Consider the following 16462-nt stretch of genomic DNA (forward strand, 5'->3'; position numbering starts at 1 on the left):
GGGGAAGGGAAAGGAGTTTGTAAGCTGCTCTGAGATACCTTTGGGTAGTGAAAGGCAGGGTATAAATCCAATCGCCTCTTCTTCTATACCTTGTCATAAACTTACGCCTGCCAAAATGTTGGTTTATTTATTGCAGTTTAATCTTTACTTTCCTCTAAGGAGCTTTGTGATTAACGTAGTTTTCTCCCCCCTCCCATTTTACCATCACAACAACCCTGTGAGGTAGTAGGCTTAGAGATAGCAACTGGCCCAAGGTCTCCAGTGAACTTTATGGTTGAACAGAATTTGAACCTAGACCTCCTTGGTCGAAGTGTTTAACTAGATGAGATACTTGGAGATCAGATCCCCCCCCCCCTTTTAAATAAGAAACAGCAGCTGCACAGTGAACTTTTTTGGATTATTCTTCTTCTGCGTGTTTGTGTGCAGGGATGGACAAGGGTCAGATTTGACTAGCAGAACCATGCAGGGCTGGAACAGAATCTCCCTTCCCCCCAGCAGAATTGCAGTCCCAGTCTGAACTGGGGGAACTGCATCGACTGCTATTTGTACGTTTAAAAGGCTGGGTAGCTCCCATCACAGATCAACCAAAATCTCATCTAGTTAAGGCCTAAATCTGCACATATTCTGGCTTTCAGGGTAACATAATCTCAGTTTAGCGCAATGATTGAAGATATTCTAATCATACTCCATTGAATCCAATTTACAACACTGAAATTGGCACTGTCTGTTCAACAGCCACAGTATTGCTCCCTTATTCCTCCCAGTGTTTCATTGTCAAATGTATATCGTTTCCATATAGAAGCAAAGGAATGCATGGCTGGACACTTGGGACTGAAGGAAGTCTAGCCAAGGGGAAAGCATGATTATGCATTCAGAGAAACATATTCAAAGGTGGAGATCATAATAATATTATGATGGAACTGAGGATAACATTACAATAAAACTGGGCCACATTCATACAAATTGGATCCCAGCCTATGTTTAGTCTTCTTTCTGACCATAAGGTCTATATTAGTCAAGAGATCTGGGCCATAAATGTCATCATATATACAGTCTATACAGATGAGAGAACATTGCGTACTCTTCTTTAGCACCAGTTCTTTCGTGTTTGGGCTCCCACAGTCCAGACACTGTGAACACTAACACTTATGGAGCTAGATTTTTTTAAAAAAAAAAGGATGGAAGGAAGAAAGAAAAAGAAGCAGCATGCATCTGGCACTTGGAAGGCAAACTGACATTTGTTTGTTGGGATATTTTGAGAGTGCAGCTTAACACCTACCTTTTAAGAGTTTCAAGAATGAGATTGTTCTGTTAATAATAAAACCATTCAATAAAAACTTATTGTTTCAAAAAGACATATAATTTGCAGCATGTACATGATAAACCTTGCAAACGAAAAAAAATTGCCAAGTAACAGACCACTTTAAAAATCCCCGTCCTGTCTCACCAGTGCTCCACCGCCATCGCAGTCAATGGAAATACAGGAGAAGGAAAATTAAAATGTAACTATTGAAATGCATGTTGCAATGAAATGGCTGTACCAGATACACAGAAAATAATATTTAAAGAGAATGAGGGATAGAATGGGAGAGACTATGGTCTGTGATTTGTTATGCTGCAACTATTTTTATTTTGCAAGGTTTATAAGAATAAGACCCTCTTCCAAATAACAAATGACACCCTGGCCTCCTCTTTTCAGGTTGTTGCCATACTGATTATATGTAAAAGGATTTGTTCCTTGATGCTAAAATATCAGTGCAATTACCATAGATCATTCTGGAACTAAGCATGACTCCGCTCTTTGGATAGTGAGACAAAAGACATTACTGAATGCTGCAGTGCAGACTTATCTTCAAGATTAGTGGGTGTGGGAGAAGGGGAGCTGTCAGGAACCACTTTGACAGGATAAGACTTTTTATCCCCACAAAAGTATTAAATATGCTTTTGGAATCATATCAGTTGCCCAAAATAAGATCAAAGTTGTCCATTTATCAGTTCCTTTGTGCTAAAATCACCCAGCCCATTGAAAAAGCCACACCCTTTGAAACCGTCACTCTTCACAGATGTTCACAGCTGGCCCCATAGCTTTAGTTCACTCATGGCAGTCATCATGCTTTTCACTCAAGGCAGAATACTGTCCCCACTGCCAGCCATAAGGTAGTCATTGGGTATTATTAGGTTTCAGATACCACCAAGTTTAGCAGTTACACATTTGTTTCCAGTTCATTGATTTCAATAGTGCAGTGGTCTTTACTGCGGGATTTCTTTGTGTGGTTCTCTATGTGGTTTTCTTCTTGTTCCACTTGAACAGGTATGTGATGCTGGAATATTTTTGCTGATTCTGGCCCAAGGGCCTCATTCATGCTCTTCACACAGCCATTTCTTTGGTAAGCCATGATCTGGTGGATGCTAATAGGTTTTGTTTCACAGATCAAAGGCACCTATAAACAAATCAGCAAGATACAGATTACTATGTTAGAATTTAGACAAAAGTGTGGCAACCCAAACATCTCCCTTACATGCCTCCTTTCCAAGATATTTGATATAAGAGGTACATTGAAACATGTGATTTCCCACCAGCAGTTTGAAATGGAGGGCTGCGCCATGGTAGTTATATATTTCTGAATATATATTTCAGTTATAGAACCAGTTTGCTGTAGTGGTTAGGAGCGTGGACTCTAATCTGGGAGAACTGGGTTTGATTCCCCACTCCTCCATAAGCAGCTGCTGGTGTGACCTTGGGTGAGTCATAAATTCTTTTAGAGCTGTTCTCTCATGAGCAGTTCTTGAAAGAGCTCTTTCAGCCCCACCCACCTCACAGGGTGTCTATTGTGGGGAGGGGAAGGGAAAGGAGATTGTAAACCGCTCTGAGACTCCTTTGGGTATTGAAGGGTAGGGTGTAAATCCCATTTCTTCTTCTCTTCTTCTTCTTATATATTTCCACTCTCAAACTCTGACAATCCATGGATACCACTTTGCCGCTACTATAACTGGTTTTTATTATTGCCTTGACTGCAAGGCATGCACACTTCCTGATTCTTTTTCTGTGGCAGTACTTATCAATACTCTAGAGAAGTCCTTCTGTTCTGTGTTTATTATAATAGTGAATCTGAATGGTAGTTAATCCTATGAACAGAATGTTCTTGCCTCTGCCTTTTTGCTACAACACCCTGTGCCTCTGTCCTCTACGGAAACCCTCAAGGTTCAAGGTACCCCAGGAACAGTACAGGGTGTATTTTTGAGATCTGCTGTGGTAGGGGAGAATTTGCAAAAATCACCCCAACCCAGCAGGAGTACTTTTCTGCCTGCAAGAAACAAGTGTTCAATACAACTCAATCTTTTTGCTCTTAATTACATCTGAGAACCTAACAGCAACAGCTATTTCTGTGTTCCACAGTGACATCTCAAAATTATCTTGTTGCTTTGGTCCTACCTCAGATCCATCCTTGGTGAATTCTTTTCTGCAGATGTGAGCCATTATTCCAGCAGCAAGGGCATCCCCCAGGACATTGATCATTGTTCGGAACCTGTCCCTGTCAAACAAAGCAGTAACATTAAGGCAGAGGTTCCCTTTCATGCAATCTAAATCTTATTTATGCTTACTCAGAAGTTAACAATTAAATTCAGTGGGGCTTACGGTTTCCCACTGCCTTCAGAAGTTTGGTAGTTGGTGACACATTACAAGGACTAAAGGTGATGGCCTCAGGATTGTGGAATCTTCTATCCTGCAAGTTTGTTTGACACTTTCTTTGTTAATCTTCTGGCAAAGATAGCTTTGTATACGAGGGTTTTAAATTTAATATCATTAATTTGTCTCCCTATTTTAATTCTGATGATGTTAACTGGATTCCCTCTTTTAACCTTAAGTAGATAATTTGGCTCCTTGTTTTAATTCTGCAGTAGCTTTGTTCAGCTTTATTCTGCTTGGTGGTTTTGGGGTTTTTTTACATTTTTTTAGCATTTTTAGATTATTACATGTCAGTTATTTTGTGTGGTGTTTTACATGAATGCTACTTGTAAGATGTTTTGGCTAACTTTGCTAGACAAAAAGCAATATAAATATTTAAACAAATACCCACATTCATTCTGGATAACCAGAAATCCAGCCCAGCTCCCCAACTGGCAATGTGCTTCTGGTCTCCTGATTTTATTTTGCTGGCAACCAGGAATCTCCATGTGGGTTGATCTGGAGCTAAATTTATGAAGTGTTGAATCCAGCAGAACTTTAGAGGATTTGAAAGTAAAGAAAGAATCCTCTTATTCTACCAGTTCAGAAATATTAAGAATATTTTGCAAATAACAAAGGAAGCAAATCTTGAGCCAAGTTTAAAAATAAAACTGGAACATATTGTAAAGACAAAACCAGGAGAACAAGGAAGGGAAGTGAACTTTATATAGTCTAATTTTTTAAAAAGACAAATTCGCAGGGGGAGCCATTAAGCATGTCCAGATGGAGAATAGAAAACACAACATTTTAATTCCAGTTGGAAAAGAAATAGATTGTGGACATTTGCTGTTGTTGGATAGAGAGGGAAAGAGTACATAGGTTGAGGTAAAGGAATGAATTGCTGGAAGATAAACATCTGTATGTTTGGAAATACTATAAGGTTGTGTCTATCTCCATCTCTCTGTTGCTGTCACGTTAGCTTTTTAGTAACATTTAATTTTCTCTCAACATTTTTTCCCATTTCCTTTTATGCATAGCCTGTTAAAATCCGTTTCATTCTGAGTTCTCAGTTTTTCAGAGGACAATACTGAAAAGGAAAACATTTGCAAAATGCAGTTTATAAGCTGATTTCAAGAACATAAAAAATTGAGGGGAAAGGGCAGGTGTATTAGCTGGAACTACTTTTAGTACATTATTTGAAGCTGACTCAAGTTCATCTTGGCAAAGCTACATTAAATCTGAAATTCATCATGTAATTTCCTCATTTTTCCAGTGCAAACAAGCACATCTGAAAAGTCAATCACATTGGTTAATATATTGATGTGGGTCATAAAGCTGAAATCCAGGAACATCCAGATGTTTGGCTTAGAAAAGCAAGTGATGGTCCAAGAGCAGCATTGTCCAGATTTTAGCTTTTTAGCTTAATAGAGAATGAAGTTGGGTTGAACCAAAAAGGTTTTCATATGCTGTTAAGTGTGTGTGGACATATATGAATAAAGATAAACTTTCCTTTATGAATTCCAAAGCTAATTAACTACAATTCACCATAACATTAGATGCTTTAAAGTACTTTTCTTTTGTACAACAGTAGTTAAGCTGCTTTGGACATTGTTACAGATCGCAAAAAAGTGTCAATTTTGATTAGTACAAGAATCTATACAGAGTACGTAATGTGTAAGTACATAGCACCCAGTATACAATTCTTTATGTACATTTGGTTTATTTACAGCCTTCCCAAAATACTAATATATGAATGTTACATATAGTTATGTATTCAAAACTTGTACTTTCAAATGATTTTAAAAGTATATGATGTCAGTTAAAAGGTGCAGAGCAACAAAATTATTTACGATAGAGTTCACACTAATTAATTGACATTAATATCTATATGCAATTTCCACCTGGAGAGCAAAGTAAAGGAAGTTAATAAAATCTAAACTTCTGAGCCTTTCTGGATTATCTGCCTCCTTTTATTACCCATCACTGTACACTGCAAAAAGAAAAAAAAGCGGGGGGGATACATTTCCCCAAATTACCGACTTTGCTTGTTTCCTGCACTTCTGCTTTATCTCACACAGGGACCAGATCAGGAGCACAGGTAGCTGATGTTTAGATGTACCCTATGGGCTGGATCCAGCCTAACATTTCCATCAGTAGAATGGAACTTTCTTGACTTCACTTGCCACCGCAACCCACTGATCACCATGAAATGCTCCTCCTAGGGGACAGGGGAAATCTGAGGAATGGCATGAGGACGGTGTACAGCAGGAAGGGGAATAAATGGAAATTGCCAGTTTAGACTGGATCCAACCCTATGTTGTTGTCATTTCTATTATTATCTTTTATATAGCACCATCAATGTACATGCCACTTTACACAACAACAAAAGCAAAACAACTGCAAGCTCCTGGCCCAACTAACTTACAATTGTAATGTTGAAAGTGAGCAGAAGGCAACTGTGGGCAGAACTGGGTGTAATAGTGGTAGATTCATGTCTTCAAATGCAGCTCACTGCTGAATAATGTGATGTTGTAGGGGATACAGACAGAGGGTGATTTCAAGCAGAAAAGTTAGAGGAGGCTAAATTTCCCTTGACCTATCACTTTTGTTTCCTACAGCCACTACACCCAATCACATTTCTCCTGCATTTCCAACATGGTAACTTGAGAGGAAAGGAGAGGAGGGGCACTTTAATTACTCCTTTTCTCTTTGCAACCACAGCAACTTTTCATGCTGATAATTTTGTAATCATGAAATTATTATAACAAATAAAATAAAAATTAATGAGCAATTGTTGCCTTTTTAATCATATAACAAATTATATACATCAAAGATTATTATACATTACTGGGTATATAGAACAGAAAATATTTCTCCCCAACATCCCCTTCATTATAATTTTAAGACATTTTTATAGAATACAATAGTCATTACTTCAAACATTTCAAATTTCAGATTTCGTAACATCTATTTTGTAACTATATTATTAATTTCATAACTACTACATATTCTATGTTACATATTTTATCTTTTATACATACTAGCCATAGCTTTTAGCATACCAAAATTTAAAGGAAAGTCTATTATATATATCACAATAAAAAATAAAAGATATTTTTGTTCAAAGCACAGTTCCTCATAAATTTATATTCAAAGCTTGTTCTCATTCTTCTTCTAGAGAGAGAAGAAGAAGAGATTGGATTTATACCCCGCCCTTCACTACCCAAAGGTGTCTCAGAGCGGCTTACAAACTCCTTTCCCTTCCCCTCCTCACAACAGACACCCTGTGAGGTAGGTGGGGCTGAGAGAATTATTGACAGAAACTGCTCTTTTTCTAGAACAGCTATGCCAGAGTTATGGCTTGCCCAAGGTCATCCAGCCAGGTGCAAGTGGAGGAGTGGGGAATCAAATCCGGTTCTCCCAGATTAGAGTCCGCACACTTAACCACTACACCAAACTGGTAATACATTTATATGTTTTGGAATATATTTATATACAATTTTTAAAAACTGTTTCTCATTCTAAGTTTGTCTCCTGCTTGCATAATAGACACTCCATCTCTCCTCAAATTTCAAAATTGATCGGAGCAATTGTTGCTTTGATTGCAAAGAGAATAACAGTAATTAAAGCTCCACCAATTGATAATTAAGAATCTATTCAAAAATACCACAGCAAAGAGATTGACTCGGATATACTCAACTATGAAAACAAATAGGAAGCAGTATAAAGCAAAGGAGAAAACATTTTAAGGCACAGAAACCCTGAGAACTTGAACAGCACATTACACGTAAAAAACGTACTGACTGATTTTGTCATTGCATTTTACGTTAAATAAATAACTGCAAATCAGGTAAGAACTAGGATGGGGAAACAAGGAAGCCATGGATGGAAACTATGAGAATGCAGTACACTGGCAATGGTGTCCACTGACTTCTTTATAAAAATGGAGTCTATGGACTATTCTAGTGTACATCTTGTGGCATTGTGCCAGCAACATAAGCAAATCTAGCATGCGGTGGCAATGCAACAACCTGAGCCAATGTTCTTGTACCACTAACAGATGTGAAAATAACTGTATATTATAGTGCAGTAAGCTTTTATGAGACTGCATGAAGAGGACAGACTTGCCTCAGCCAGTATGCTTAGATATCTTGCTACTGCAAGCCACAATGTGCACTGCTGAAAATCGGCTTATCTCTAACACAAAATGGATGCGAACCAACTATCTTTAAAAAATTAGTATTTACTGAATAAGATATATAAATTGAGATTGAGTAGGTTGGTTCATGTCTTGCACAGCAAGAAGGACAAGTGCTATTTTCATAATAAATTAATTCTGGGTGAAGGTTATTAGTAGCAGTACTTTTTTAAACAGTACTTTTAATATGCAAAGTCTTTTCCAATCTGTATGTTATGGAGATTTCTCTCACACACATGGTTGATAGGTCTAATGAAACATGGAAGATAATTAAATTCTATATTCAGAAGCAGTATACTTCTATATTCAGATACTGGGGATGAACAGCAGCAAGTGTCTGTGTCATGGGATGACTGGAAGGGCTTGTACCACTTTAAGTTCCTTGGGGTTTTATATTTCAGTTATTTTTTTATTTGTCAAAAAACCCATAAATATTTACAATGCAAAGGGTTGCATCAGAACAGAAGCGTTCAACAGTTCCTCACTGCTCCAACCTGCCTTCTTCTCCTTTCCTGTGGACAAGCTGGTCTACTATAGGTTTATTTTAAACCCCACAGACCCTGATTAAGGGAGCATTTGGTAAAAAATAAACAGAAACAAAGGATACGAACCTCGGATACACCTTAGGTAAACTACATTGACAAGTTCATTTCGTTATAGACCGTCACTATCACGCTTTGCTTATGAGCCTTCTGTGGGCATTTAGTTTGTCACTGAACTAGATGACCTGAGCCAGCTAGGCAATTCTCAGATGCAGACAGCAAAGCCACCTAACCAAGCCATGGGGGAGTGGACTATGGCTTTCATGACTAAGCCTAGTTCTCCCTCCTTTGGCTCACAGTGTGCTTTAAGTTCCTACGAACTGAACTGTCCAATGTTGACAAAACCATCTGGATTTGGAGATAGAAGGAAAGCCCAAAGACCACTTTCAGTCACTTACAATGCCCAGTCAACAGCAATTATTAGAGTGATGTCATCTGTAGGCAGCCCCACTGATGTCAGAACGATGACCATGGTTACAAGGCCAGCTTGTGGGATTCCAGCGGCGCCTATGCTGGCAGCTGTCGCTGTGATGCTTTTATAAAAGAAGCAGAAAGGCATTTAAGATTTAACAGAGAAGATCACCGAACTCTGGAACTAAACAGAATATTCTTCCATAAATATTTTTGGGTCCAAGCTACTAGTCCTTGAGTTTCAACACCAGTAAGTCTCACATTCTGTGGTGAGTAATGCTGATAATGATTTTTGGGAAGGCCTGTATCCTAAGATAAGGGAACTAGATGTTAGAACAGTAGCACTTGCTCGCTTTTGCATAAAACCACAACCTGCAACATAGCCCCCCCCCATCCATATGGTTTTGCCAAGGTTGCTGTATGTGGTATACTGTCTTTTGTAGACTCAAGTGTGCACATCTGATTACCTTTTTAGAAGATTTCACCTCCAAAGCTTTTGTTTATAAGCATTTCACATACAGAAACCTTGACAAAACAAAATGAATTGGACAGTATGATTAACACTGCAGTTACAAAACCAAGTGAGTGCTGCAAGTCTATTCCATATTCCTGTTTCTTGGCTTGACACGACTACAGGAAAATTGTGAAACAAGTCTGTGCATTCTGGCTTCTAGCTCATAGTGAACCACTTTGTATGAGGACAGAGAGGAAGCCATGTGACACAGCTAGGAAACAGATGGAATTGCCTAACTCACAAACTACCTCTTGTGTACTCCAGGTGGCAAAGTTTAACTCCAGTTGCTGATCGAAATCTCTCACTCAGTGACCCCTATTAGAGTAAGTAGTATGACATCCAAGTATATTGTTTTGAAGTTGTTGCAAAAGAGAATTCAGTCCCTAACTAGATCTTTATCATATTCAAGTACAGACTGCATAACTTGTATCCACAAAGCTGAATTCAGTACACTAGGCCTTTGTTCTGTTTTGCCAGTGCTTGGCTGCCAGATATGACTGTTGGAGTGCATTTGGTGGGCATATGGGGAGGGAGGAGTAATAAATTGGGCAGACCTCCAGTATGGAACAAGACAAATAATTGCATCAAAACTAACTGCAAGGATTTCCCTGCTCTTGGCAGTAAATACCAGCATGCATCAGACCTGAAAACGCAGATCATAAATACATTCCAACATAAAGCCGATCACTTCGGTTGTGGCAGAACAGCAGTGTGACTAGTCTACCAATATTTATATATTTCATGATTTGAGGGGGCAAGATCTGCTTGTTCATCTACTGCAGCTTGTTCAGAATGTGGGTACCTTTAGAATTTTGAGAACAGGGAAGGAGCAACAAACAAAATTGGAGATCTATGGCCAATAAGACTATGGCCAATCGCACAATGTCAGGAAGCTGCAAGCCTCACATCCTTCTATGAAGGAAAGTGTCTGAGTTCTCTTGCTCCAGTGTGGTCAAGGAAAGGCAGGACTGGCTGTTTGTTTTGGCAAAGATATCCTTGGGGAAGAAGTAAATGGGCAACAGGAAATCCACTGGAAGTTGTCATGTTGCCCATGAGCATCATGTGGGAGATCACTCCCCTAACCCATGCTCAGGTATTTTGTGGCAGGCAGTATAGTCTCTGGTAACTCCTCTCTAGCTAGATCTCTTCTGCCTTTTAATATTTGTAAAGGACCCTACATCCCCACTGGCAAAAGGAGGTGCTCACATTGTACCAGTCTGCAGTTTGGGCTCAGCCAGCAGAAGCTTTTCCTGGGGAAATTTGTAGTTACAAAAACAGCTCTCTCCAGCCTGTCAGAACTTGTTGAATGCCAAGGCTTAGCCCTGAAATATGTGACATAAAAGGAAAGGCATGCCTCAGAGCATGCAGAGAGTGCTTTCCTGTAATAGCCACAGAAATCTGGCATGATGGGAAAGAACTTTCAGATCGGAGGTAGTGTTTATGGGCTCATTTGATCACTGACCCTTTTGAACATGGTTTCATTAACATACATTTTCTAAAGCCAGTTTCCAGTTGTGGATTTATGAAATGAAGTTGGCCTTAGAAGAAGCAAACCAATGAAGACACATTCAACATTTCGGAGTTACATAACATCTCAGAGGAGAACTATGCCAATCTAAGGTTGTTTATTTTTCTACTATATATATTTTTCCTCAATTATTCTTCAAAGTTACAATGGTCCTTTCATTTCCTGAGTTTGTCTAGTTTTCCTGTCAATATTCAACAAAAAAGAATGTATTTGGGTAATTTTAGCTTCGGTTACGACTGAAAAACCACCATTGATTTTTTTTCAAAGGGAGCAATAATATTGGACCTTCAAAATGTTATGCTGAGCACCAACACAGGAGGTTTAAAACATTTGTATAAAATTTCTACATTTCTATAAAAAGGCATTGAAAGCAGCCAAAATGAACAGAGCATATTTACAGTGTGGATGGAAAAGTGACCTGGAATTTGATCTGATCATCAAAGAATCTCAGAGTTAATGAAGAGGCTTGTTGTGGGGCATCAGATCTCTCCTTTCTACCAGAAATCTTTATTGTATTGAGAGGGAATAACTGGAAAAAGGTCAATGACTTATTTAGGATCAAACTAATGGAGAATGAAAAAAAATATGTATGGCTTAAAAAAATGATTCACAACTCCCCCCCCCCCAACACTGAAAAACCAGTATAAACATAGTATGGGCACACAAAAATTCCAACTAGTTCATTTGAGTATTCCCATGGAAATCAGTGAGACCACTCTAGAGTAGGGTATCTCAGCAGCAAGATGCTATTTTATTATTTTTTGTATAAACACCTGTTAAATAGCATATATGAACTTTCCCTTCTTATAAGTAATTGTCCTTTCTTAAACTACTCGGGTAAAGAGATTCTAAATTTCTGGACACATTTAGATAATAGGTTTAAAGTTTCAGCCGCGTATGCCCAGTATTCAAATGACAGGGAAATGTCCTACATTTATAGGATCAAGTTGGGTTTTTTACCTTATAGTGATGATCTGACCAAAATCCAGCTCATAATTATTTACTTGAGCAATGAAAATTGCTGCTACTGCTTCATAAAGGGCCGTTCCATCCATATTAATAGTGGCCCCCACAGGAAGCACAAATCTGGCAATTCTTCTGTCCACATGGTTATTCTCTAACAAGCACTTGAAGGTTATAGGCAAAGTAGCTGAGCTGCAAGAATAAAACACATAAGAATAGGCGGTTTAACAGAACCATTAGGGTTTAGAAATCTGCATGCTTTTTAAAACAAAAACTTGAGATCTCCAATATTCCATAGTAGTGACCACGTTCGATGTAAGAGACCAATATACTCCATTCATAGCGTTCTAGCATCATGTCCCCAGGAAGAAAACCAGGATTGCCAGCTCCAGGTTGGGAAATTCCTGGCCATTTGGGGGGTAGACCCTGGAGAGGGCATGGTTTAGGGAGGAGAGGGACCTCAGAAGGGTATAATGCCATTTTTGTTGCTCAGTCGCACAGAGTCTGACTCTTCGTGACCCCATGGACCAGATCATGCCAGGCCTTCCTGTCTTCCGCCGTCCTCTGAAGTTTGCTCAATTTCATGTTCATTGCATCTTTGACACTCTAACCATCTCATCCTTTGCCGTCCCCTTCTTCTTTGACCTTCAGTCTTTCCCACCATCAGGGTCTTCTCCAGTGAGTGCTCCCTTCTCATTTGGTGGCCAAAGTATTTGAGCTTCAGTTTCATTATCTGGCCTTCCAGGGAACAGTCAGGGTTGATTTCTTTTAGGAATGTCATAGAGTCTACTCTTTAAAGCAGCCATTAGCTCCAGGGAACTGAGAGATCAGTTGTAATTCCAGGAGATCTCTAGGTTCCACCTGGAAGTTGGCAAAGCTAAAGAAAACACCTACACCCCTATTTTTTAAAAAACCCTCTATAGCATGGAGGGCTACATGCTGCCAGTTTGGTATAGTGTTAAAGAGCAGCAGACTCCCATCTGCAGAACCGGGTTTAAGAACATAAGAACATAAGAGACGCCAGTGTTGGATCAGGCCAAAGGCCCATTCAGTCCAACACTCTGTATCACACAGTGGCCAGAAATACCAGTGCCATCAGGAGGTCCCCACAGGAGTGGGGCCAGGACATTAGAAGCCCTCCCACTGTTGACCCCCCCCCCCAAGCACCAAGATGACAGATCATCACTTGCCCCAGAGCCCCTATCTATACCTTGTGGCTAATAGCCACTGATGGACCTCTGCTCCATATGCTTATCTAATTCCCTTTTGAAGCCGTCCATGCTTGTAGCCGCCACCACTTAGTGTGGCAGTGAATACCATGTGTTAATCACTCTTTGGGTGAAGAAGGACTTCCTTTTATCCATTCTAACTCGACCGCTCAGCAATTTCATTGAGTGCCCACGAGTTCTTGTATTGTGGGGTTTGATTCTCCACTCCTCCACATGCAACCAGCTGGGTGACCTTGGGTCAGTCATAGTTCTCTCAGAGCTGGTCTCTCAAGAACAGTTCTCTCAGAGCTCTCTCAGCCCCACCTACCTCACAGGGTGTCTGTTGTGGGGAAGAGGAAGGGAAGGAGATTGTAATCTGTTCTGAGACTCCGAGTGAAAGGCGGGGTATAAATCCAACCCCCCCACTGCCTTCCTCCTCAATTGCTCCTTGCACACACCATCTCATGATGTGCCATGTTCACTCTGACCTCAAGATGACTTGTCATATCAGATTTTTGGAATGTCTCCTGGTTGCATTAACTGCACCTCTCATTACATGCAACATTTCTCATAACAGCACATTCTGCCTTGCATACTCTGCCTTAGTTTTGCAGACAGCTTAGGTTGTTTCTTATGCACTGTCTATGCTGACTTTCACTGCTGCATTTCATCAAATTAAAAACAGAACGCTAGACATTGAACGCCAGAAGTTATTCAGTTAGGCCAAGAAAACCTGCTCCCCGCTGAGTTTTGAGATTCCCCTTATTACTGGGAAAATGACCCCATATCTATCTTCTTTGCAGGTGCCACAGCAGCGCAGAGCATTTTCCCTTGCCAGATGTAATGCCATGCCTTCTGCTATTTTTTATAGCAGATTCAATAAGATAGCCTACTTCGCCAGATACTGCCCTTGTAATAAAAATGTGTTGAGTCAATCACTCATGTTCTTCTTTATTGTCACCTGTATACAGATTTACATTATATGCATTTACACTCTGTTCTAGTTAGGATGAGGGACTGTTCTGATGCATTTAAGGTTTATAGACTTTTGAATGATTTCTCATCTAATGTCACCAAAAAGGTGGCTAAGTTTCTTTACTCTGCTATAAAGGTACGCCAAGGGATCTCACAGAAATAATCTTATATTTACACTGATGTATATGTATCTTGCGGTTTTCACTTACCTTTTAAACTGTATTAACTTGTATCGATTTTTTTCCATGCCAATAATGGCTACTTAACTAACCTACTTATTAAGGATTGGTTTATTAGGAATGCATGAGAGAACATTAGTTGATCAAGATTTCCCCCCCCCCTATTACCGTGTCCTGTGACTTCCTGCTAATTGGGAACCCAGACTGAAATGGATCTACATAGTCACATTCTGCAAGATGCATAAACCTGACCCTTGAGTCTTCTCTAAGGTTATCTGAAAATCATGCACTTAATGTGAACGTTATGAAAGGCCCCTTCTGTGTGTATTGTTTAACCAGAAGGGATACATGTGGAATGTATAGATCTGTGATCCAAAAATAATTACCAGTTTTTGTTATTTTGCCCACAGCGGAATGATGTCTAGTTTCCATCTGTCTCACTATAGCTGCTATCACAACTGACTCAGCTGCCTTCTGCACTCAAACAGGGCACTACTGCCACTACCACACCAGCCATAGAAACAGGACTTTTATCCTCAACGGGGTGTTAGGGGGTGATTTCCCACAAGCGCTGCTCCACGCTCACTCCTCCCTTTTGCCCTGATGGTACGTGTCAATTTCACACAAGCTGCTACGCGGCCGCATTTTGCCCCACAGCTTCGTGCAATTTTCCCCGCGTCTACTCAATCCTCAAAAAACAGGACTGAGTGGACTTCTGGCCACGGCGAGGCGAATGGCGGTTGCACTCTCGGGACGCTCCAGGAGGCGATTCGCCCACGCGCGGTTAGGGGGGGGCTCGCTTGAGCGGAGAAACTAAGGAGCCTTAGTTTAAAGGCTCCGAACCAGGGAGCACACCGGGGAGCTGCCTCTTTGCCGACTCGAAGGTCGGGAAATTGAGGCTTTCCCCATGCCCCAAAGGCCCCGCCGCGTTGTGCCCTGATGGGGCTAGTCACGCCACCGGACCCACTGGAGTGATGGAGCGATGAAACGCATATAAAAGACAGAAAAAACACTGAAAGCCATGAGTGTATGATCGAAAACTTGTAAAAGCCTTTTATTCCCCCCGAAGAAAGTGAAGGAGGTGGGCGGGTAGCCCCCCCATATCAAAACGGGACTTTGTTTAAGCATGAGAAAAAGGGGGGAGTGAAAATCTAAAGCAGTAAAGTTACCTTTTGGGGAATTCGTTAAAGCGAAGAAGAGGGATCTTTTCCCAAGCCGAGCGGCACGGACTTTTAAAAAGTAAACAATAAGCCAAGATGTCGGGGCCAAAAAGAGACAAGGAGAAGCAAGCGAAGAAGCAGATAGGAACTTCTGGTCCTAGCTCCCGCCTCTCCAGGTCGGCTGTCAATCATCAAGAAAGTGAGATGCTTCGTCCTCTGCTGGATCAAATGCAGAAAATCAGCCAAACTTTAGTAAGCATGGAAAGTGTTCTCAGCAGTCAACAGACACAATTGACGGAGACAGCCAAGAAAATGGAGGAGATTGCAAAGAAATGTCTGGTATCAACAGAAGATACACAAAAAATCAAGGAGGTCAGTAAAATGGAAAAGAAACAAGAAATGCAAGACAACAATGTTACAAATGGAAAAATCAAATTTGACTCTCCGGTTTCGAGGAATCCAGGAGGTTGAAAAGGAAGATCTCAGAAGCATATTAACAGAAGCGCTGGAACCACTGATGGGCAGTGAAGCAGATAAATTAAACGAAGAAACGGATCTGGTCTACAGATCCTATTCTAACTTTACAAAGAAAAATAATCTGCCAGCTGAAGTGGTTGTCAAGTTTACCAAACGTGTCAGAGATCAAATTCTAAAAGTGACATCAGCAACACCGTTGAAGATTGGAGAACAGACTATAAGGATTTTAAAGGATGTACCATTGGAAATCCGTCAGAAGCGGAAGGCATATAAAGAACTAACCACATTCTTGCAAAATCATCAAATTAATTACAGGTGGTTGATTCCAGAAGGACTGGTCTTTAAATTTAAAGACAAAAGAGAGAAGATAGACTCCATTTTCAAGGCACAAGATTTTTTGAAGAGACACACCAGCGCAGAGGAAGAAGCAGAACTTGCTAAGTGGAAAGTTTTTAGCAGCGACGATGACAGCAGCCCGGAGGGAGGAGACGGAGAACTGGAGGAAAAAGGAGCGGTACAAGGTGCTTCCTACAACCTGAGAGATGAAAAAGGCAGACGCCCCAACACCTGATGAACTCTGAAAAGTGCTTTAAAGGACAGTACTAATAATAACCCAAAATGACATTACTAATATAATTAC

At 40.3% G+C, this 16462-nt stretch overlaps 1 protein-coding gene across 1 annotated transcript in view; it reads right to left on the reverse strand.

Annotated features, from left to right (window-relative positions):
- Positions 1-2204: 2204 nt before the first annotated feature.
- SLC1A7 (solute carrier family 1 (glutamate transporter), member 7) overlaps positions 2205-16462 on the reverse strand; it is a 79148-nt gene continuing 64890 nt past the window's right edge. Inside the window, exons 8-11 of the mRNA XM_015423291.1 lie at positions 11821-12015; positions 8806-8940; positions 3434-3533; positions 2205-2441 (exon numbers count right to left, since the gene is read on the reverse strand). Coding sequence (XP_015278777.1) covers positions 2205-2441; positions 3434-3533; positions 8806-8940; positions 11821-12015 — 667 coding nt within the window. The remainder of the gene's footprint in view (positions 2442-3433; positions 3534-8805; positions 8941-11820; positions 12016-16462) is intronic.

Source organism: Gekko japonicus, unplaced genomic scaffold (assembly GCF_001447785.1).
Source record: "Gekko japonicus isolate JY-2015 unplaced genomic scaffold, Gekko_japonicus_V1.1 scaffold1079, whole genome shotgun sequence".
Taxonomy (NCBI): Eukaryota; Metazoa; Chordata; class Lepidosauria; order Squamata; family Gekkonidae; genus Gekko; species Gekko japonicus.